The following is a 22,634-nucleotide window of genomic DNA, read 5'->3' as shown; positions in this document are numbered from 1 at the left end:
GAGAACATTCCAGAGAAGCAAGTCGGTAACTGGTCTCTAATCGAAGCTTGGTGATCAGCTGATTTTTGCGGTTGTCTGAGAAGCTGTTAGTTTCCTTACAAGGAAACTGAACAGGGGGGCAAATTGCAGAGGCCTTTCAGTTTTAAAACAAGCCCTTATTGGAGTTTCTGTTTGAGGGCTGTTTAAATATAATATATTATATATGTATTTAAAGTGCTGTAATTTCTACATGGTGAAACCAAAGTGTGTGAAATACCCTTTAATAAATGTGTGAATGTGCACTTTAATTGCATGTGAATTGCTTGATTACAAATCTAAAATTGTCGAGTACAAAGCCAAATCAAGAAAAAATGTCTTTTTCTCATGATGGAGTTCACTGTTTTTAAAATGTCCTTACTTCATAAAATTGTGTTTGAGTGCATACACCATAGATGCCAGTCGATCCAGAGAGACAGCATACTATATATTTTTTTACTTTTTTTGAACAGGTAAATAGGAGAATGGTGGTAATAAAAACAGAGGTCAATATGATGTCATCCTACCGATAGTATCCATCACAAAGTCCTTTCGAGGACATTAAGAATGAGAGTTTCCTTGTTCAATTCAGTATTGCGCCACAATAGAAAACAATGTGCCTGTTATCCACCTCCTAAAAAGAAATACTTGTTTGTCAAGATTTAAAGAACGTAGTTTTCTTTCCCCTTACCAGTATCTGTTCCGCCCTAGACTTCTTGAAGCTCCCAGCTTTTCCCAAAAGACGGTAAAAAAATCCTCTGTTGCCTGAGAACAATGATGCCATTCCACTGAGTGTCCTCAACACAGTACAAGCCAAGCACAGGGGAGAAAAATGAAAAGAGGGGAAAAAATAGACCCATTCCTGGCTCTTGTCCCTCTCTTCTATCATTATATTTTGCCCCATTGAATTTAACCTCACCGAAGTACATGTACTTTTATAAGAACAATCTCAGCACTTCTTAGCCTGCCCATCTCTTCACAAGCATTCACAATAGAAGGGGATTGCTGACATGAGACAAGGCATATTTGGTGATTGTGTTTGAAACCAGACAAGGACGTTGCCTTGCTCCTCTTTGACAACGAGATGTTGTTTCTCACAGTGCCTGTCACTGGTAATGGCAAGCCGTTAAGAAATAATGATACCAATGACCTTCACATTTATGGAAAGCAAAGTTATATATTTGTTTTTAAATGATTATTTTGCAGCAGCTGACAGATAGTTAGCTTGCTAGCTAGCCACTGCAGTTTGTTCTCTTGCAATGCACAAAGTTTACTTCCTGGTTCTTGTCTAGCTAGCTTATTAGTCTGTCCAGCTAGATAGTTATTGGTGATTTTAGAGCAAGTCATTTTTGCATGATGGCCTTGGGTGCTGTACAGTATAAATAGGGCTCACAGCCACAACTTGTTGGCCGGTCTTGCGCATATGTTAACATGGTTATATTTTGCTGATAATAAACTTTCTTTTGGCTTCAAAAAATATTTGCCTGGTCTGTCTGTCTTGAAAATTGTGACAGTATATATGGCAACGTATTGCTGCCACAGTGAAACAATATATTTTCTACTCAGTTTCTCATTATACTGAAAAAACTTTTCGAGAAACTTTTCTTGTCATAGCAAGAAACTTTTCTTGTTATAATTAAAAACATTTCTCATTCAAATGAGATCATACCAACATATCTGCTTTTAATGAGAAAAGGATCTCATTGTAACGAGAAAGCTTGGACTCTATTATCCGACCAGCACAACATGTGTACAAATGGCTGCTTCGGTGAAATGGTATTTTCGTCAGGGAAGTCGTTAGGGCAAGTCACTAAAGTACCTGTTGGTAATTGCTGAAGTGCTGAAGTGGGAGTAAAGTCGCTGTTTGGGGTGTGTCAGTGAAGATCAAGCCGTGCTCTGAAATTTTGCTGCAGTCAATTGTAATTTTATGTGTCAGTGTATTCTTCCATGGTCTATGGCACCAGTCACAGCCCAGTGTATTGTGAGCTGCTAATTTTGGGGTTTCCTAACCAATGCATGCAGGATCATAACCTATTCAAAAGCCAATCAACTATTTTTGAGGATCATATGCTATCCGATTTGACTTTGATATAAATCAAACAGGAAAAATGAATTATTTTCCTTTATCATTCATTCTCTTTTTTCCCACGGCACGCAGGAACTGCCGCGGTGGGTTATGCATGGCACTCACTCACTCATGGATGACCTGAGAGGGATGTTTGGTGGGACGCATGCGCAGGTGATGCTTCGTTTAGTAGGACGCATGCGCAGGTGCATCTCCCAAAATCACCACTTTGAAAGGCACCAGATCTTTATGCACAGCTTTAGCGCCTAACGTTACTTTAGCTAACCCTAAACACCGGTACAGATGTATGGACACACGGAGGACAACAAATAACAGTACAGAAGTGAGGACATGCCATAGCTAGCTATGTATATAGTTAGCCACATTTTACTCATGACACTTTGTACATGTGTGCCGTGGCTCTGCACGGTTTTGTGCTTGTTATGTTAATTTCTGCATTTTTTACATTGCATATGGTAGTACTTGTACTGCAGTGTGGTCCCAGATTACTGTGGTCCCAAATTACGGTGTTCCATTCTTTTTCTTTCACACACCTGTAATGAGAAGAATGACAATAAACGATAAATGTAAATAAATTATGAACAATTAACTTCCCACTCTCTCTAAAACACTATTTTCTCATTATGATGGTGTATCTCAACATATCTAATAAGGAGAAAAGGATCTCTTTTTAGACAGAGAAGTCTCTTGTTTTAATGAGATTCTGATACCATTTCAGTACACAACAATATTTTATGTTTTTCTTAATATTGCTGTCTTTATCAGAATAATTTCCCTTCCATTTTCATTGTATGCATTGCACTGTGTGTGCAAAATGTCAATTATAAAACAAAGCAATGCAATTCTACTATCATAGCTGGCTTTTCTGTTTTGTGCTGACCTTAAAATACCTTGTGGAAAAAAAGAAAAGAAAAAAAAATCTGAAACACTGCCTGGCTTAATGTTTTGATTAATAATGTATTCTCAGCTTTCTCCCTCTTTGCTGAAATAACTTCTGATATTTTGTCTTTGCTGTAACATTTCTTCAGTCATAACATCCCTGATTTTTGGTAATATATCAGACCTGTCCTGATACATTTCTCTTCACATCCAGGGACAATCCCTGTCAGATTAGTCCCATTCCGGATCCTTGGGGACCCATGGGGAGGCTTGTTCTCTTTCAAACTATAGCCTCTAATAATTTGTTGTGATTGAGCCTCTAATAATTAGCTTTGATTTCAGAGATATTGATTTGAATACAGATCTGGGAAAGATGACACAGTGAAGTGACACAGAGAAGTCTGCAGGACCAACATGGTCTAACGCTGGGTTGTATAAGACCAACATGGACACATTCATATTATTCTCCAGGAGGCGCTGTATGGAGCAAGTCTCCTGGTCTTCTCTTCACTTTTTTCAACAGAAGCACAGAAAGTTTCAGTCCCAGCTGGTATGACATTTTCAGAGCACTGAGCTGCCACCGTGGGTTATGCACGACCGTCTTTTCTCAGACTTTCTTGCTGACCGCAACCACACACACTTCCAGAAGGATTGTGTCAAGCCCTCAGTCATGTGTAAAGTTCAGCAAACCTATTGCACCAGCAATAGGGGGCAGACCTGTCAGGATTTCCATCCCTCGCTTGCTCTGTGGTGAGTGTCAGGGGAATAGACATTTAAGCTGTGACAGGTGATATGCCTTTTAATGTCTTTCCTGTATGGCCAACAATGCCCTGTGCTTTGAGTGATAACAGGAAGGCTTCGGGTGAGAGATCGTCTGTCACAGGATGTTAAATATTTCCCAGCATAGCAATTAGATAAAATCACCTGGATAATGTTGTCTGTGGAGAACCTGCTCATGATTTCAAATGGCATTTCAAGTGCGGAACCTGGTTGACAGTCTGTAGCTGGAAATCAATGTTACACAATTACAGTAATTAAGCATTATTGGAGGGATTGGATTATTCTTAATGCAATAAACGTGGAAGCAGCTTGAATGGGGATGCTGTCAATTTTGGGAGAACTATTTAATTTATCTCCTTGATGATGTCTCTGTTGATTGATTTCTCTAGTGTGGAGCAGTGTAGGAAAGCAATTGTTTGTGCCTGCCATTGTATAAGCAGGTGTTATTGTGAAAATTAGGTGACTGGGAGTTTGCTGTGAATTTCACAATGCTGCAGATTGCCCTAATGTGAACAGAACAACACGTCTGCCAAGGCATAAATATTTTCTGCAAAAATTTGATGCATAGTTCCTGTCCCTCCTAATTAATTCCTGCATGGCTTTCTTTTGAACTAGTTCATTTTTCATGACTAGCTGTAAAATATTAGAATTCAGTAATGTGTGTCTTTCCACACCCAGTGCTGATTCTGTATTTTGTTTCTTGGCTAATAAAAGGCTCAGAAAAGAGCAGACAAATTAGAAATTAAAATGGCGTCTTGATTAATGAAATGTCATTGCAGCAATGGAAAATTTTATATCATTTATACAAAAAAGTTGATATGGTTTGCTCTGTGTGTACTGTAACCAACTGTGTACTATTGACACAGGTAAATGCATGAAGACAAAACTGGTTAAAATGAGATTTGGCCAAATGTATGAGAATTTAAAAGCTTGTAAGCCCTTTGGCTCAGGGCACAAAGTTCTAGTCTGAGTCTGGGGTAGATGGGGTAGATCCAGGGCTGGTTCAAGGCAAAGGCAATATAAATGATTGCCTGGAGCACCTACCATCTGAAGGATGTGAAATGAGGGGGGGGTGGGGGGGGTGGGAAGGCCTAGTGTCCATGATAGAGGGCCGCGCAAAGGCTAGGGCCTGGCTGGTCCAGAGGCCCACAACATTGTTCGGTTTGTTTGACACATAGCCTAATAGCCAACAGTTCTGTGTCGGCCTGTTGCTGGTATGAATTCAGATCCGGATCGCAGAGTCCCTTGCTGTCTAGCGTATCAGCTCTTAAGGCCTGCTTGTGTGTGTGGGCACCTGTGTGGATATGTCTGTGGTTCTATGTGTTTTTGTTCTTATATGTGGGTTTTTTAAAAGATGTAAAATCTCAAAGGCACCACATAAGAAACAACCAAATATTTATTCATTTGAAGGTGAAAAAAAAGTCTCAACACTGAAATAAATTGGAGTCTAGAGATAGAGCACAATAAGCCCTGCCGTTTTTAATCAATTATTAATATAATATTTTAATGATCAGAAAGCCTGGAATGATCAAAGCTCCCTCTAGTACATCACTGCCTCTGCTTACTGAGACACTCAGCAAGTGAAGACAAACTAGTCTTTTGAAGCAGCTCACCTACATGTGTCTGTGCATCCAAATTTCTCTTTCCGGCTTGCTTGTGTCTAGAAGAGGTACAGCTGCTTTTTTGAATACTGGCTGTGTGCAGGAAAGGGTTCACGACCTCGGGGCTCATTTAGTGTAGTATTGATAGATATACTGTTAAATATATTGGTAGTTATATTCAGATAGACATAGGTTACTAAGGCTATGAAAATGCTTGAGGAGCACCTTCCTTTGACTTGCCACATTATTTACCCTAAATTTCAAAGTTTAATTGATTGTAGAAAGATGTAAAAACATGTTAGTATATATAGTGCAGTTTCCAAGTATTTGTAATTATTATTTTTATATTTGTACAGCGGCATATTTTTATTATTTTTTGCTTTTATTTATTTATTTATTTTTGCTCTGTACTCCCAATGTATTTGAACTGAAGGACCTAAATTTTAATTGAAAAAAATAATATGAGGTTAAAGTGCAGACTGTCAGCTTTAATTTCAGGGTGTTTATATCCAGTTCAGGTGATCTGTGTAGGAATTGAAGCCCTTTTATACAGTACATAGCCCCCATTTTAGAGTACCAAAAGTAAAAGTTTGATTCTAGGTGCAGAATTTGCATTTGAAGTCTGTTGCTTTTGTCTCTGAACATGATGACTAAAGAAGTGTGAATTCCAGTATAGCAGGACAACGTGAGGCTGAAAAATCAGAATAATTGGTGAGCTCAGCAATAGCAATCTGCCTGGTAGCCTGGAGAGGCCCACTATAATGGATGACTACAGAACACGTACAATTGTGAATAAAAAACAATTTTAAATCATCAAAGAACACTCAAGTATGTAGGCATAGAGTTTTCAAAGGCTACCATAAAGAGAAGACTACACCAACATAACATCAGGGCATTCAATGTGAGATGCAAAGCACTGGTAAGCCTCCAGGACAGAATGGTCAGGTTAGTTCATGGCAAAAGTTTGCTTAAAAAAAAAAGTACATGAAAACTGTTCTGGAACACAGTCTTATGGACAGATGAGAAGAGTGTATTATCCATTTTTCCTCTTTCTGTTGTGATGGAAAGAGGAAAGTGTGGAGAATGAAAGGAACTGCTCATGATCCAAAGCTTATCACCTCATTTTTTAAACATGGTGTAGGTGGTGTTATGGCTTGGGCATGTAAGGCTGCCACTGGAACTGTCTCATTTGTCTTTAACGATGTGACTGCTGAGGGCAGCGGCAGGATTAATTTTTAAGTATACAGAAATATCTCACCGCTCAGATCCAATCAAATGCCTCACAACTCATTGGACAGTGCTTCACCTTGCAGCAGGACACTGAGTTCAAACACATTGATAAAGCAAACAGATTTTTCAGGGCCAAAAAGTGGGATGTTCCTGACTGGCCAAGTCAAACACCCATCCTGAATCAAAGTGTACATGCGTTTCAATTTCTGACCGAAAGACTGCAGGAAAAATGCCCCAGGGACAAGCAGGAGCGGAAGATGGCTACAGTACAGGCCTAGCACAGTATCAGCCGGGAACATACACAGTATCTATTATTATTTAAATTTGTGACCCACGTACTGGGGGGACTATGTAGTGTGTATGAGGACTGTAATCTTTACACCGATCACTCAATTTGTTTTTAAATACCCTCAAATTAAAGCTGACATTTTAACCTCATTGCTTTTTTGTATGTGCCTGAATACAGTGCCAAAATAACTAAAATTGTTTCACTGTCCAAATACTTTTGCATTTAACCCTATATATTTTCTTTGATAAAAAATAATTCAAGCCCCCTATAGTGATTTAGGAGCTAATTAATTAATTTATTATCATTAATAGTCTCTGGAGAGATTGTCAGTTGGCCATACCCAGTTGTATTGCCCTTCGGTCTGGACATTTTAGTACTGAACACAATCAGTATTTACAATATGTGACTCTCAATGATGTTTTAAATCGTCTCTAAAATTGGAGTGGGACATAGGAAGTTTCAATCATTTTTTCTTTAAGCATACGATATACAAAAAGTCAACATACAACGTGATGTGTGTGTGTGTCTGTGTGTGTGTGTTTGCCAGTATCTTGTGTGTTGTGAATATGGCCCAGAATTAAGTGTTTCAAACTAACTTACTTGTTTACAGTACAGTAAGTGTTGTCCACATCATTTGTGCCACTGCTGTATAATGAAAGATTATGTCAGTCTACCTGTATACATTCATGGCCTGTTAAATAATGTATTAGTATTCCACTCACACTGACACTAGAAGCACCAACAACCACAATATGTGTAACAATATAGGCCTATCTAAATAAATAAATAAATAAATAAATAAATGACTGGAAGGCAAAGTACAGATTGACTGAGAGTTGTCATCTATTATGCAAGGATACAGGGAAGCAGCAGATTAAATAGCACCGTTCTCTGAGGTCTAATAAAACAGCTCTTAATGAGGCATTTAGCGGGGTGTCGAGCACAGAAACAAATAATTAACATAATTACCTTCATGGATGCATCAGTGGTAGCTCCTACTTCCTCTTCTGATGGAGTGCTGCTTGCCTGGGTGTACACTGAGGGCTGTCACGAAAGGCATGCTGGGTAGCAAAGGAGGAACGCAAGCGGCAATTGCTTTTCCTGCCTGAACAAATTGCAATCGGTTTCCGCATCAGTTAGGATGAGGTTGCTTACAGGGGCCACGGTGACACGGTTATCATTCTGTGCTATGTGAGACGGCGCTGGTACGGCGCATAGCCTAAAAACCTTGACAGGCCGCATCACTCAGGCCCACCGAGACGCTCGTCTCCGGAGCCTCTCCTCCCTCGGAGGGGAATCGGCTCTGAACATTTTTATGTGATTTGTTCATTTGCCGACATGAATGCTTGCTTCCTGTTTGCCGGTAGATCAAAAGGTATAACCATCACTCCAACATTTGCAGCCATCCTACCCTCTCCCTCCTCGTTGGTCCCCCCCCATCAGATCTCTATTTCATTTTTTTTTGCGTTCAGTGAGATGCAGCTGTATTATTATATTGAGAACAAAGAAAACAAAGTCAGTGATTAAAAATTAAATACTGTTATTTCTTTTGGAGCTATTATGTAGTTCCCATGAGAGACGATGCTATTTTGCTGCCTCTTTTGTTTCCGATTTTGGAGGCTTGTCACTATTTATTGTTATTTTCCAATGGCTCTTTTGATATGCAGCGCTCTGTTGGTGGCATGCAAGGATGTCTTCATCTGTATGACGGTTATTGCTAACCATTCCAGGTTTGAATTGTGTCAAGAATTTGGAAGGAAAAAGGTGTGAAATTGGCTGAGTTGGACCGTATGGCCCAGATTCAACATACCCACAATGTGGCTACATCTTTAATTGTAAATAATGTCATTAAGCAAGTGAAACTTTCACAATCCTTCTACAAAATTCAGTTAAAAAAATATGCCAGATAGAAATTTAATGAGGCGTAAATTTAAAACTGATCTCTGCTCTGAACTGCTCTTTGTTTCTCTTCTGTATGTATTTCTTGTGTTAACATTTGTTTCCTTCAAGCTGCATTGAAGTGTAAACATTAGGTACATTTATTTGGATCAGGTTAAATGATCATGAAGACAGTACCTGTAACTTAAGAAAGCAAATCATCCTGTAGTTTGAAAGTATGCAACCTTCAGGATGAAGAGCAACATAAATGTAAAAGTCTTTTGGATATTATATTGGCTACATGACATTTGTAAAGCCTGATCGTGCACACATTCACATATTTAAAAACAAGCGCAAATTTGCAATAACTGCGACCGCCCACGTGCATGCAACCATGTGTGCATGCATCCACGCACACTCCCTCACACAAACACGTGACCCCTTCTTTGGCTCATGACTAACCTTTCCACAAAATCTTGTGCAAATCTGTCAATCCATTTGAGAGTTATGCGCCTTTTTGTGATAGGCCACACCCAACGTCATGCCCCCTCTTGGTCAATCGGCCTGAAAGTTACTCAGCTCTACCTTCGGTCATGACCAACCTCCATGCCAAATTTCAGCCTCCTGGAGTGAAAACTGTGGCCGCTACAGGGTTGGACACTTTTGTGGACCAACTGACCGACCGACCAACTGACCGACATAGCTCTAGAGCTGCGGTCGCTCTATAGAGCTGAAAATGTATCTTTTGTTTTTAATAAAAGCTCTTATGAAAAATCAATGTGGGATTCATGAAACATGCACAGAGCCAGGGACAGTTCTCGAATGCATTGACAGGCTGGCCATTTTGAAATATCAGTAGGGCTTCTATTTCATTTGATGAACATCTCTCATGCATCAATTTTAATTTCAGCGCTGGTATGAGCCAACAACAAAACAAATTAAAGAACTGAAGGCCAATGGCTTCTTTCTCAGAGGTTGTAACTTTAACAGAGAGAAACAGATTTTCCATTTATGTCTTCAACAATGTCCTTGTATGACTTTGCTGTTGTGTGAGGGGAGTGAGTGAAAATTGGCACACTGTCGTACCGTACAATCTAGTTTTCAAATTAGATTGACATCTTGTCAGTTGTGAAATAATGTAAGTTAAAACTTTATTTTTATCATTTTTTGATTGGTTGGGAAAGACAGAGGCTAGGGTGAGCAACTTCCAACCCCGAACCCCTCTGTCTCCGCCCTTGCACAGAATGAAGATACGCACAATTTTGTGCGTATCCAAGGTGTTTTAGGTGATGAATGCCAATTCTTCGTAAATTGATGTCTGCCTGTTCATGTTCATTAGCATAAATAAATACCCTAGCAATGCCATAAAAGGCATGCCGATCTAAGGGTCAGCAGTCATAAAAATGTTCAACAAATCAGCTATTCATCGCACTCTGCAAGCGTCTGTACTGTTCCTAATGACACACTCTCTCCCCAACCCAAGCCACGATTAGCCAAGTAAACAAGCAAACATGCCATTGTGTTAGGTTTGGCTGCGTGCTTGTGGGACTTTGTATATCATATATAACTTTTATCAATACAGAAGATTAATTAAATATGTTCCCAACAAGGTTGATTCTCATAAGCTAAAACCAAGATGAAAACTAGGTGTAATTTTTTTTTTTAAATGAAAATGAGTTTTTGAAAAAATGAAAATGAAATTAAAACTAGAAAACCCGCTCTTAAAACTAACTGAAACTAAACTGAAATTGAGATTGATATTGAAAACACATATATGACTGCAAACATTCATATGAATGTTTCGTAAATGAGGCTCAATGTGTGTCCAGTTGTGTTTACTATTTCTGAGTGAGGAAGGCTGCGCTTTTGTTAGTGTCAGCTGAGCTGCTATCGATTCTCACTTGTATGTCCTGTGCACCCTTTCTTTCATGACAATGGCAATAAAGTAGGCAAAGAAAGATGCATATTGGAAATCAGTTGGTCAAACATTAGCAGTTACAGTTTGTGCTCCCTTTCAGGCTCGGGATAGTGAGCTGCTGGCAATCAGGCACATTTGTCTTTTATGTCAATGGCTTTTCTACAGTTTAGATTTTCTGGTCAATTTCACTCAAAGAATGAAGGCCGTAGATCTACCACAGAAAAACACTCATTACACTGTGTGTGTGAGTGTGTGTGTGTGTGTGTATGTGGGGGAGAGGGGGTGGGGGTTGCTATAACCTCAGGGAAATAAGAATAGGGAAGTCTCATGACAGCACTTCATGCTTCCAGTCTGGCCTGTAGTGCACATCCAACCCCCTTCTGAGATAAGATCTCTCTCTCTCTCTCTCTCTCTCTCTCTCTCGCTCGCAGACTTTTGTCCCCTTACATTTGATTGACTGTCAAAATTCTGCCGCGTGATTTGCCTTCAGTTAATTCTGATTTGTCTTTGAACTGTGTACTCATTCTCATGAAAATTATGTCCTCTTGAAGAAGTACGTAGTGTAGCTTTTACCATTCTTTTTAGATCTTGGAAAGAAATGCAGTTGTCACTGTTGATGGCTGACCATACTCTAAGAAGTATGTCACCACCTGCAGCCCCCATTGTAGACCTGCATCCAGGGGGCTTGCCTGAAGTTTCCCATTGCTGCCGTGTATTTAGTGACAAAGCTGCTTTTTGTTCTTTTTTTTTTAATGGGCTCTTGTCAAACCAACTACATGCTTCACAAGCAATTTGTGTGATCGCACTGGCATCAAAGGCCCTTTACTTTTTCTAAATGTCACTCTGAAATTCACTGTGCATTACAGTGTTATGAGGACCTGGGGGCTTTTCTTTTTCGTTTTTTTTTTTGTTTCCCGAGTTCCCAGTGTGTTATTTGTATGGTTCCTTAAAGGGATATTTCACCCTTTAATAACAAGTAATTTTGTTGAGCCTACCCCATTGTTTTTGCATAGCAAGAATACTTGCACCATCAGATGCTCCTGTTGACCGTTGTCAGCATCACCATTTCTCCTCGTTGTCAGGCTTCCACTTCACTCGTTTATTTTACAGATCTTGCCAAAATCAATATTTTAAAGCACAAATATTTGATCAATGTTGTTCTTCTGTCTTAATAATTTTGAGCTGATAAGCTGTTTTCAGGTTTAGGTTAGCTCTAAATAGAGAAACATTTTTTATATAAATGAATAGTTTGATTCATTTCAATACATTTGCCCATATAAATCTCTAATTGTGTACAAGGATACTGTGATGCTAACAATGTCAAACAGGAGCTTCTGATGTTGCTATGAAAAAACAATGGGGTAGGGCCACAAAAATTGCTTGTATTATAAAAATTAGCAATATCCCCTTAACACTGATTTACAGCTGATGAGAATGCTCTATAATGTTGTCATGACAACTGAGCCAGTGACAGGGTAAAAGTTCAATATAAATTAAGTCTCAGCGATGGGCACGACTGTAATTGTGACATTGATTGTGGAAACAATTATACATTGCCTAGCTGTGAGTTGCCCTTTATTTATATGGACATATTAGTAATCACTGATAGATATTAGACAATAAAGCCAGGATAGAATGGAGAGTAAACATTCACTTACATATAGAATGTGTGGTACATCTGATTCATATTAAATTTGATAAAAGATAAATGAAAATACCTATGCAGCATGAGTACTGGCTGTACGGTTTTCTGTCTAATCAGTCACCATAATACATTCCATTTCTTTACAGAAAAAATGATCTGGTCAGTTAAATTTCAGCATTAAAATAATTTATGTGACCATTGAACTTGAAGGTTGTGCTTTCCATTGTGCATATTTCAGGATTCTTGAATTTAGTGAAATAAGTGTCCCATTTACAACTATTGTTGTAAAAATAATGTGATTAAGTTTTCAAAATGACCCATTTTCTTTTTTGTGTCAGTCATTTGGAACAGAAGAAAAAAAAAAATGCCATAAAACCTTTTCATTCTATTTAAAGCTACTTCAATTTCTTTAATCATTGACCAACAGTCAGCTTAGCTAAACCAGTGGGGATGGAACTAAATTATACGGAACTATTTGAATCAGTTGATGAATTCGTGGGAACTTTCCAACAAGGATTGTATCGGTCAGTATGGTTTATGTCTATATCCATAAGTGTCAACAACAAAGAAGAAAAATAAATACTACAAGAAAAGGACTAATCTTGAGGTGTGTGCCTAACAAGGTCTTCCAATCCCTTGTAAAATTGATGTATGAGTTTGTTTTAATGCCTGAATGCAAATATCTCTTAAAGCAAATGATGTATTGCTGTAGTTAAACAATGCATGCAGATAAAGGCATTGTGTCATTGTCCTTCAAGCTTTCTACTGAGTTCAAATGGCCTGCCACCATTCACTGTGTAGTAACTACCAGGTTTTTCCACTAAATTACGACACTCTCATTGCCAGCTGCTATGAGGAGATGATACAAGGACATTGATTTGTACAGCTTTTCTGCAGTTTCCAGGTCTTTTCTAATAATACATTTGTGACCGACTGAATTATTATGTGCTGAAAAAGTGATTGGAAATCAATACATCTGTGTATTCATAAGGGAAAATAGCCTTCCTCCACTTCCTCGTTGAACATGTATTTTAATGAATGAACAAACAAGCAAATAACTAAATAAATAGATATTTTATATATACAGTAGTATCCAGCTATATTGTTCTGAGGTATTTCTGCTGCAAAGTTGCTACTGCCAAGCCACCCTGCAATCATCATTAAACTCACACATGGACCTTAAATTATTTCAGACACACATGTAATATGACTGTATTTAATCAGATATTGCTGTACAGGAGAAAAAAATAACACAACCTTTACAAGGAGTGTGGGTTGCAGTCTTACCGTGGAGTTGCAGAGATCATTCAAAGTATACTTTTTTGAAGCTGATAAATCTGGGGATACACAAGTCTATATACAATATATTATGGACTTGTAAATCTGGGGATATACAAGTCCATCTTTGTAACTGTTTTTTTTTTCCTTTCATGCCCAGCCAATGTACATTTTAAGCCCTTGTGCTCTGTGCTAACTGAGCCAGTTTGGTCCCATTTGGAAAAATGTAGACGCAAATATTTGACCGTGGTCAAATCAAAGCTTTCTGGGCAAATCACTTGAACTTATTTTATATTAGGTTACACAGTAAAATGTCCAATGTTAGTTCAACTCTGACATATAACATTTGGTCCCCATTTTGTGTGGTGTTGTACATTTACATAGCAAGTAATTTACTGAAATATTTAAAGTTAACATAATCATGGCTTCACCAGTGACCTTCCCAGAGATATGGACCTGCAATGTCCAGTCCACACTGCCTATATTCTATATTCGCCATCATTCCGCCATTGAGCTCAGTGATCTTCTCCGCATTGGTCTCTGAGGACAGTTGCCTGTCTAAAGCTGCCTGGGTCCCTATATTCTGGTACTAACCGAACCTGCACCATTTGTTTGGTCTTTGTTGCTGCCAACAGACAGCAACAGGCAATTCTACCCAATTCCCGACCATGCCTACTATAACACAGCATGTCCTTTTAAGAATCTAGTAGTTTTATTCTCAATATGGGTAGGAATGAAGACATACATTTAATTGGTTTAAAAGTTCTATTATTTAACTAATCTGCCATAAAGATCTAAATCACAGCTTAACATGTCTTCGCATTATAACCCTAGTAAGCTGTGTGCAAATACCATTATTTCCTTTTTACAGTTTAATTTTTTTCCCTCAAATTCTGTTCTGTAGAAATATTTTGTGATCTGAAGTTTCTCTTTGGTGTGGTGGGCTGAAAATAATGCTCTATCAAATAGAAAAAATAATGAAAGATATCTCATCTTCATTCAGTTCAAACGTGACCAGCAAGACCTCAAAACAGAAAAAAATAATATTTTTCCCCTCTTGACATGTGACTCATTATTGTTTACTATTAATTGCATTATTTTCTTTGATTGGTAACTTGAATACTTGATTAATCACCACAAAAAGTGCATGAAGACCATTTTACACCACCACATTCAGCATTTAATTGCATTGCATTTTAAATGCACTATTTTTAAAATTTTATTTGATTTTATTATTTTTCCCCTTGCAAGACGTGTTGATAACAGTGAAAAGAAACTAACGCAACTATAGACTTGGCCTTATTTTTTATTGGACATATTTTGTTTGCCAGGGATACAACATGCACATTGATCATATCTGGAGCATACAGTATATGGCTTTGGGCCAAACAGTGGAAAGTTGATGGATGTTGCCGCCTTGCTGGCTTGCAAACAACAAGCAAGGCGATTGTGAACCCACCACAATTTATTTGCGGTCACTGGTAGGTGGGCATTCCAACCACCGAGGGACAATCCGCACAAATGCTTTTCTCTGAGTCAGCTTCACAACTCCCACACAAGTGGAAGTGAAAACCCATATAGGCAGCCTTGGATTGTGCTGGCACGGATGCCATTATGATCCCAGACTCAGCTGGGTGTGCAAAACTGTAATGGCACAAATAAAAATAAAAAAGTCTCCATGTGAATCCATGCCAACCATAAATTATTTAGCACGCTGTGCCTCTGTCAAAACATAACATCACTATTCACAATTTCCTCATAGTCTAGTGGTGAAAATTCTGCACTACTTGTATTTTTACCTTTAAATTGGGTGTTTGATTTATTTAAAATGCCAAAGAAACAGTTTAGCAAACATTAGACAATGAAACCAAGCAAATATGGTTGGTTTAATGAACACAGCAAAATTGTCAGGGTAAAATCAACTCTGATAGAGTACTTTTAACTCTAATAAAGTGAATCTGGTCCCTACTGGGCTCATATTTCACTAGAACTGATTTAACGCTAAGAATTCTTCTGTGTACCCAGCATGTATTGAGTAGGTGATCTTCAATGTGCAGTAAGCTTCAATGCTTTTTAAGATAAACTCAACCATAACAAGGTAACTCTCAAAAGACTTGTTAAGAGAGACATGCATGCAGTGCTGGACAGCCACCTAATTCAGATTTCCATGGCTTGCAGCGGATGGCAAATCTCACTTTACGCTTAATCGGCTTTCGGCAGGTCCAGGTGGGCCCGTGGGCTTGATTTTCATCTACACTGGCAGAACAAATCTCTTGTAAACCACTCTTTAGTGGTCACTATTTATAACTCTGAGAGAAGCACACCGACTATGTTCCCTTACTATGCAGTTTACTTGCTCTCTTTCCCCAATATTTCTTGGGGTACCTTTTAAGATGAGGCTTTAAGTTGTGTAACTCATTGGTCTGTGACTCTGGCATCTTCTTCGGGGGGGGGGGGGGGACTGCTATCTTTCCTTCATTCTCCCCATTTTAACAGCAGCCTCACCCATCCCTTCAATATGTTTCAGTCTGGATGTCTACCAATAAGGTACTTTGCATTAGGCTGGCTTGCACAGAACTGTTTTTTTTTTCTGTAGTCTTTTTTTTTATTTTTTATTTTTTTGTATCTTCATGCTCATACTTTTTTGATGACAGCATATTATCTGGTTGGCAAGGCTTTGTTTGGTCTTGATATCTCTTACTGCAGCCTGTGTTTGCTTTCTGGATTACCGGACATATTCTTTAAACATGTGATAACGCCTCACAATGCCCACGCACCTTGATTTTGACTTGTGTATGGCAATAGATTTGTTTTGTATTGCCTGCTGTGTATTTAAACCAAAATACAAAGAAAGGGGTTCACAACATTCGCACGTACATGGAATAAAGCGCCATGGGTGGTAGAGATCCATGTTAAAACGAATTTGACAAACAAATAATTTTCTATGGACATCTTGCACTTTGTTTGTTCAAACATGAGAAATAAATATGTACTCTCAATCTGACTGTTTCCACAATTTGATATCTGTTTACATTAATACAAAGAAGCGTGGCTGGATTTTACAGGCAAGGCTTTACCAGAAACAAATTCCATTGGTTGCAAATAAATTAACAAATGATTTTTCATGTGCTGTCTGATACATATATTTTTCCCATACGTATTTGCACAGTTATGTTTCTGATGCTTTTTTAAAAATTGAGGCATTGCTCCTCCAGTTTCTCCTCAAGAAACAACCCTGTGTTGCTTGAATTCATTGTAATTTTTATTTTCCTTTTTATTGAACATCCACTGACGCAAACAAATTTCACCAAGTTCACCTCCTTTGTGTGCACTTACACTGTATTTTCGTGGTTAAGCCTATATCAAAATACTATGCCTGTCTCTTGTAGGCGTAAACACAGCTACAAGTTTGGACTTAATTGTCTTTCATCTGGATAAAATATAAGAAGGACTGTCAGACTCATGATCATTTATTTAAACATTCAATCAACTATTGTCATTCTGGATGTGATTTTATTAACTACCATTACATTCTTGCCCCAGCCACACTATTGTTTCTTATATAATTTGTATTCACTTATCTTGTTCTTGTATTACCATGTAATAAAATGGTCCTTTTTTGCAAATACTGCCCTCCTCCTTCCAAAGCATGACCTTCACTGAAAGTCTAATGACAATCAATTTGAGGTAACTGCAAAATGAAGCTTTGTTATTAACTACCTGGAAACCTGTAAAAGTAATTCTCTAGATTGCATGGCCCAGTCTCTGTGATTTATCAGGTGGCCGTGCACTTTTTCACAGCTTCTTCATTATGACCACAGTATGTCTGAGCAGCCATTTTAGACACGTCTACAGGCTGTTGAAATTAGCTGCCCTGTACATGTTATTAGCTAAAAACGCCCTCAGAATTATTCACTTTGTAAAAAAACAAAAAGTCAGCATAAAAATGAATACATAAATGATCAGCGATAAGCATGGCTGAAAAATGTATTAGCATGGAGTACTTTGTTATGTTGTCCAGGTGTACCATGTGGAGTTTAGTGTGGTTGCATCTTTGAACTTGGTCGCCTGTAAATTGTAAACCTTGTAGAATAATCCGAAACCCCTTTATCCCAAATGCTGTCAAACTTTCATTACTTAACTTGCGCTTAAGTTCTGAGGAAACTTTACCTCATAGTTAATTATCCAAAATGGACTCACCCTATATAGACTTATTCTAAACAGTAGAATACAACCGCTCTTTCATGCACCATTGACTTCACTAAAATGCTGGATGGAAATAACTTCAACCCAGTCAAGTCAAGAGAGATGGAGTTGTGAGTAGATAAGTCATTCACAAATAAACAAATCAATTGAACTGAATGTAGTGATGCAGTTTCTTCAGATGGTTCATTCATTCACTCCTGACCCATTTGTTTGGGGCACATATGATCAGTTGTTGATTTCTCGCTATAGAGAGGTGCAGCCCATCCTGACAAATGCTCTCTATATCCATCCATCCATCCATCCATTTTCTAACCACTTGATCCAGATCATGGTCGCGGTGGCAACAGGGCAAGCAGAGCAGCCCAGATGTCCCTCTCCACAGCAACTTCTGCCAACTCATCCCGGTGGATCCCAAGGCGATCCCAGGCCAACCGGTGGATCTAATCCCTCCAGCATGTCCGAGGTCTGCCCCTGGGTCTGCTCCCTACATCCAGTACCCTTTTTATTGGCTTTCTTGGGCTCATTGCTTTACTCAAATTATTAAGTAAATGAGAAGCGACTGGCTGTCATTTGAGTGAGACTTTTGAATACGTAACAGCCTGAGAACAGCCAAAGTAATACATATAGTGTATTATTATGATTTTCTTTCTTCTTTCTTTCTTTCTTTTTTGATGGAGGCAATCCAGTTCATTGCATTCAACTAAAAGATTACCTCAAAGAAAAGTGTTAGTTTGAGAAATTGTCATCCCTACAACATATGGCCATACACCCAACAATTCATCAAGATGGATCTCTCATTGATTGTGACAAGAATCAACAAAGAAAGAAACATGCTCAACTTTATGGAAAATTTTAGCTTGCAAAAAGAAACAGCTAAGTTACATGAAATCACAAGCGCACGAGAGAAAGTTTGGTGCAGCCAACGGACAAATGAGATTGAGGTTAAGGTGACACGTATCCCTGTGGGTGCTTCCCTGCAAGTGACTACATTTTTAAATTTTTTTTATTTGTGAGTATTTATGCAACTAAATGTAAATCTATATGTATATATGTAATAAATAAAATATAAACAGAAGCAGAAAGAATGGACAAAATTATTATTATTTACTATATTTTAGGCAGATAGAGGATCCATTCATTCATTCCTTCATTCATTCATGTATTCATTCACTCATTTTGCAAGCAATTTCATTTTGTCTAATCTGAGACTAAAAGATAATTGGTGATTTTTTCTCCCAGGGTATGGGAGGGGTCCACATTAATCGCTATCTAGTTTTTGAGGAGAACCAGGGATATCTACAGTCTCCCAAAACAGCAGTGAGTTTCACGCCTGAATGTGGCTGCAGTTGCAGATAATTGGCCATTCCAAATTAGGGTTGAAATTACACATGCTCAGCCCCATATTGATGGAGGGACAGTTAAAATACCCATTGTGGAATGAAAGTATCATGAAATTAAGAGTATCAAACTGATTTTAAATTAAAAACAGGTACCCAGTCAATAAAGGTTACTTATTGTGTAAACTTTACTGAAACTAAGGTAACACATCTTACGCTGTCCATACATAGCTGACTACTACCAGATGCTATGTCTGTACCCATAGTCATTGTACTATTGTGGATGTGATTTCTTTTCCACTTTGATGCTTCATAAAGTTCATGTGTTTCTTTGTAGCATCAATGGCATATGGATGTTTATTATTTCATCAATAAATTAATATTTTAAAAAAACTGATTTCTGAAAAACAAGAAAATTTAATTTCTGCCACATTTTTCAGTTTTCTATGGCAACCTGGCCAGGAATGCTCTGTGACATTAGCCAACATTTTCCACAACAAAAACCTAGCTCCTCTGGTTTGGGGGCGTCGAAAGCCACTGTATTAATAAACAGTTGTTGAACTCAGCGAGCAGAGTAATAGCAGCACTGATCCACAATGTTTACTTTTTCAGGCTCAACTGATTGGGCTTCTTTTGGCCTGTGAGTGATAGGATTTGTCTGATTTTTTTATGTTTGTTTTGCTGTCCTCCATAATGTATTCAAGTAATTTTACTTCTTTTACAGTATATACCCTTTTAAAGAATACTGAAGGCCTTGCTGCCAGCATCTATTCTAATTGATACGCTTACCTGCTCCCCAAAATTGATCAATGGTTTCTTGTGGTAGCTAGCTAAACTGAATGGCTCTGTCCATTTTTCAGAAGCTTCACTGATGTAGCAGCAGTGAACAAGCATGGCTGGGGCTTGTAAATTAACGATATTAGAGGAATATGAAAAAATGAGCATTATAAAAGCAACCTGACAATAAATGAAGTGTTTTCTGTGGTGGGATCGTGGTATTGTTTATAGAACTTGCTGTTCATTTATAACGTTTAATTGAAACAGGCTGCTGAAACACACTAAAGGAACACTTTTTGTTTCCATGTGAACATTTGCGAAATGCAATTCCAAAGCTGGGAAATGTTCAGGGGCACTGATATAGTGTGTCATTATTTGTGACAGACGCAGCGGCGCGTGACCTTTCACCTCCCAGACGGCTCTCAGGAGAGCTGCAGTGACAGCGGCTTGGGCGACCCGGAGCCCAGTAGCAGCGCCAGCACCACCCAGCCTCTGCCCCTGGGCTTCACGCAGGAGGAGTACTATGAGCAGACCTCTCCCAACAGTCGTACCGAAGGAGACGGGAACTCAGACCCCGAGTCCAGTGAGTACTTCCAGTTGCATTGGATCATGGGAGCGGGATTTGGGTGGAAGTGTACACCTTGGTATCAACTCTACCTAAACCTTTGTGCATGTACTTTTACAAGTCACTTTTTGGATAAGGACACCTGCTAAATGTGTAATTGTAAACATAAAATGAAGAATAGAGAGAAGGCAGTTGTCTGCACTGATTTACATCCAAACAGCAAAGAATATTGATTCTGGTTCTATTTTTATTTCTCTGAGACAGTTTAAGTTTTTCCATCAGATATGAATTAATCAATATAAGTAAGGTGTGTTTGTTCTTTTTTGTTTGTGTGTGTGTGTGTGTGTGTGTGTGTTTGTGCGTGTGTGCGTGCGCACGTGCGTGCGTGCGTGCGTGTCTGTCTGTCTGTGTGGCCATGATGTTAAGACACAATTAAGCTTTGAGCATAGATGCTCACAAATGTCAAATGTCTTAAGCAAAAGGATAGAAAAATACACTATGAATTATAGGCTATAGTTGCATTGCTGCAAACATATTTACCATAAGCCTTAGCTTAAATGAACCAATAACCAACCAGTGGTAATTGGGATCTTATTAGAAAACCTTCTATGCTTCTTTCCAAATAATCTGTGTTTCAGTAACTTGATACCTTCTACCTCTTTTTACACCCTTCCAAACTGTTTGATTTTGTTTCAGTCTTTTATCAAGCATTGTTTTTTCCACATAATATCCTTCAGAAATAGTGTAAGTCATATCCATAATTTTTAAAGAGAGATTTATTTCTACTCATTGCCATCATTTTTTCATCACTAATAATGAAGGGCTTATTATTGAAAAAAAAAACATTTCTGTTGGTGGTGGGGGTGGGGTAAATGCTAATTTAATTTGAACTCAAATTGTACTAAATAATCATACCGCGTCTGAAAAAAATGCAGCATTTTGAACATCATGTGCAAACACATTTCTATTTATAGAGTTCTGACAACACATGATGGGTCCAGACAAAACCTTAACAGTGAAATTATATTCAACACATTTAAAGGTGGCTTTGGTCATGAAGAAAATTAATGTCCCTTCTCCATTTTCTGCGTAGGAATAATTTATATCCATGAAATTTATTTCCTGCATACAATGAGCTTCTTAGTTTTATTTTATTATTTTTAAAAAGTGATTTATAATGTCCTCCATTTAATTTACGTCATTTTATTTTTCCACAGCTTTTCAGGGCTGATATGGCACTTTAATTTAATTAGTCTGCTGATACTTTAATGAAGAGAATTCATCGGTTCTTTCAAATTGTTATAGTTCAATGAACCACACAGGGAAAGCTTGCAGATATTCTCATCAAGTGTATACAGTATCCCTTCTCATTGTCTACTAGTGAATGGATCAACTGCCCCTACTTGAAAAATATACTGTCACAGTTCATTAGCCAATGTCATTGGCTGAGGTTAGGTGATCCCTTGTCCAGTCTTCACAGGGGAAGTCTTTTGGCAGCTAAGTGTGATGTTGACATGGTAGGGTCTCCCATGTCTTTGGAATTACTTTAGACTGTCATAGCTTTTAAATGTTATTATTTTTATTTACTTTTTTTCTGCAATATTTCATTATAATTATTGTGGCTAACTGTACCATTTTCTGTTCTGATAGAACTGAATTTCTCCAGACTGGCAGAAATGTCTCAGTAGAAATAATAATAATAATAATAATAATAATAATAATAATAATAACAATCATCATCATCATCATCATCGTCATTGTCATCATCATCATCATCATCATCATGGGGGGGGAGGAGTTGTCTATCCCACCTCCAGCATTGGGCGAGAGGCAGGAATAAACCATGGACAGATGACCAATCCATCGCAAGGCACCATCAGCATTCACGCACTTACTCATACTCAGACTCTAACCTGCATGTCTTTGGACGTGGGAGGAAACCCACGTAGACACAGGTAGAACGGGCAAACGGCACACAGAAAGGCCATGGCTGGGATTCAACTCCAGGAACTTCTTTCAGTGGTACAATGCTATACACTGTACCACTGAAATATTATTATTATTATTGTTATTGTTATTATTATTATTATTTCACAGTTGTATATGGGTTCACTCTTTGGAACTGTACTTCCCAGAATTGTATTTCATTA

General features: G+C 38.3%; 1 protein-coding gene across 3 annotated transcripts in view; it reads left to right on the top strand.

The window, feature by feature from the left end:
* pcdh11 (protocadherin 11) overlaps positions 1 to 22,634 on the top strand; it is a 256,944-nt gene that overhangs the window by 146,886 nt on the left and 87,424 nt on the right. For 2 of the 3 annotated variants that reach the window (XM_035409664.1, XM_035409665.1), the window contains exons 5-6: positions 18,131 to 18,268; positions 20,304 to 20,502. In XM_035409664.1, the coding sequence (XP_035265555.1) occupies positions 18,131 to 18,268; positions 20,304 to 20,502 (337 nt within the window). The remainder of the gene's footprint in view (positions 1 to 18,130; positions 18,269 to 20,303; positions 20,503 to 22,634) is intronic. The other variant, XM_035409666.1, reaches the window with a different exon arrangement.

This window comes from Anguilla anguilla, chromosome 3 (assembly GCF_013347855.1).
Source record: "Anguilla anguilla isolate fAngAng1 chromosome 3, fAngAng1.pri, whole genome shotgun sequence".
Classification (NCBI taxonomy): domain Eukaryota; kingdom Metazoa; phylum Chordata; class Actinopteri; order Anguilliformes; family Anguillidae; genus Anguilla; species Anguilla anguilla.
The sequence above is the reverse complement of the archived record's forward strand: the minus strand, read 5'-3'. Positions and strand labels throughout refer to the sequence as shown.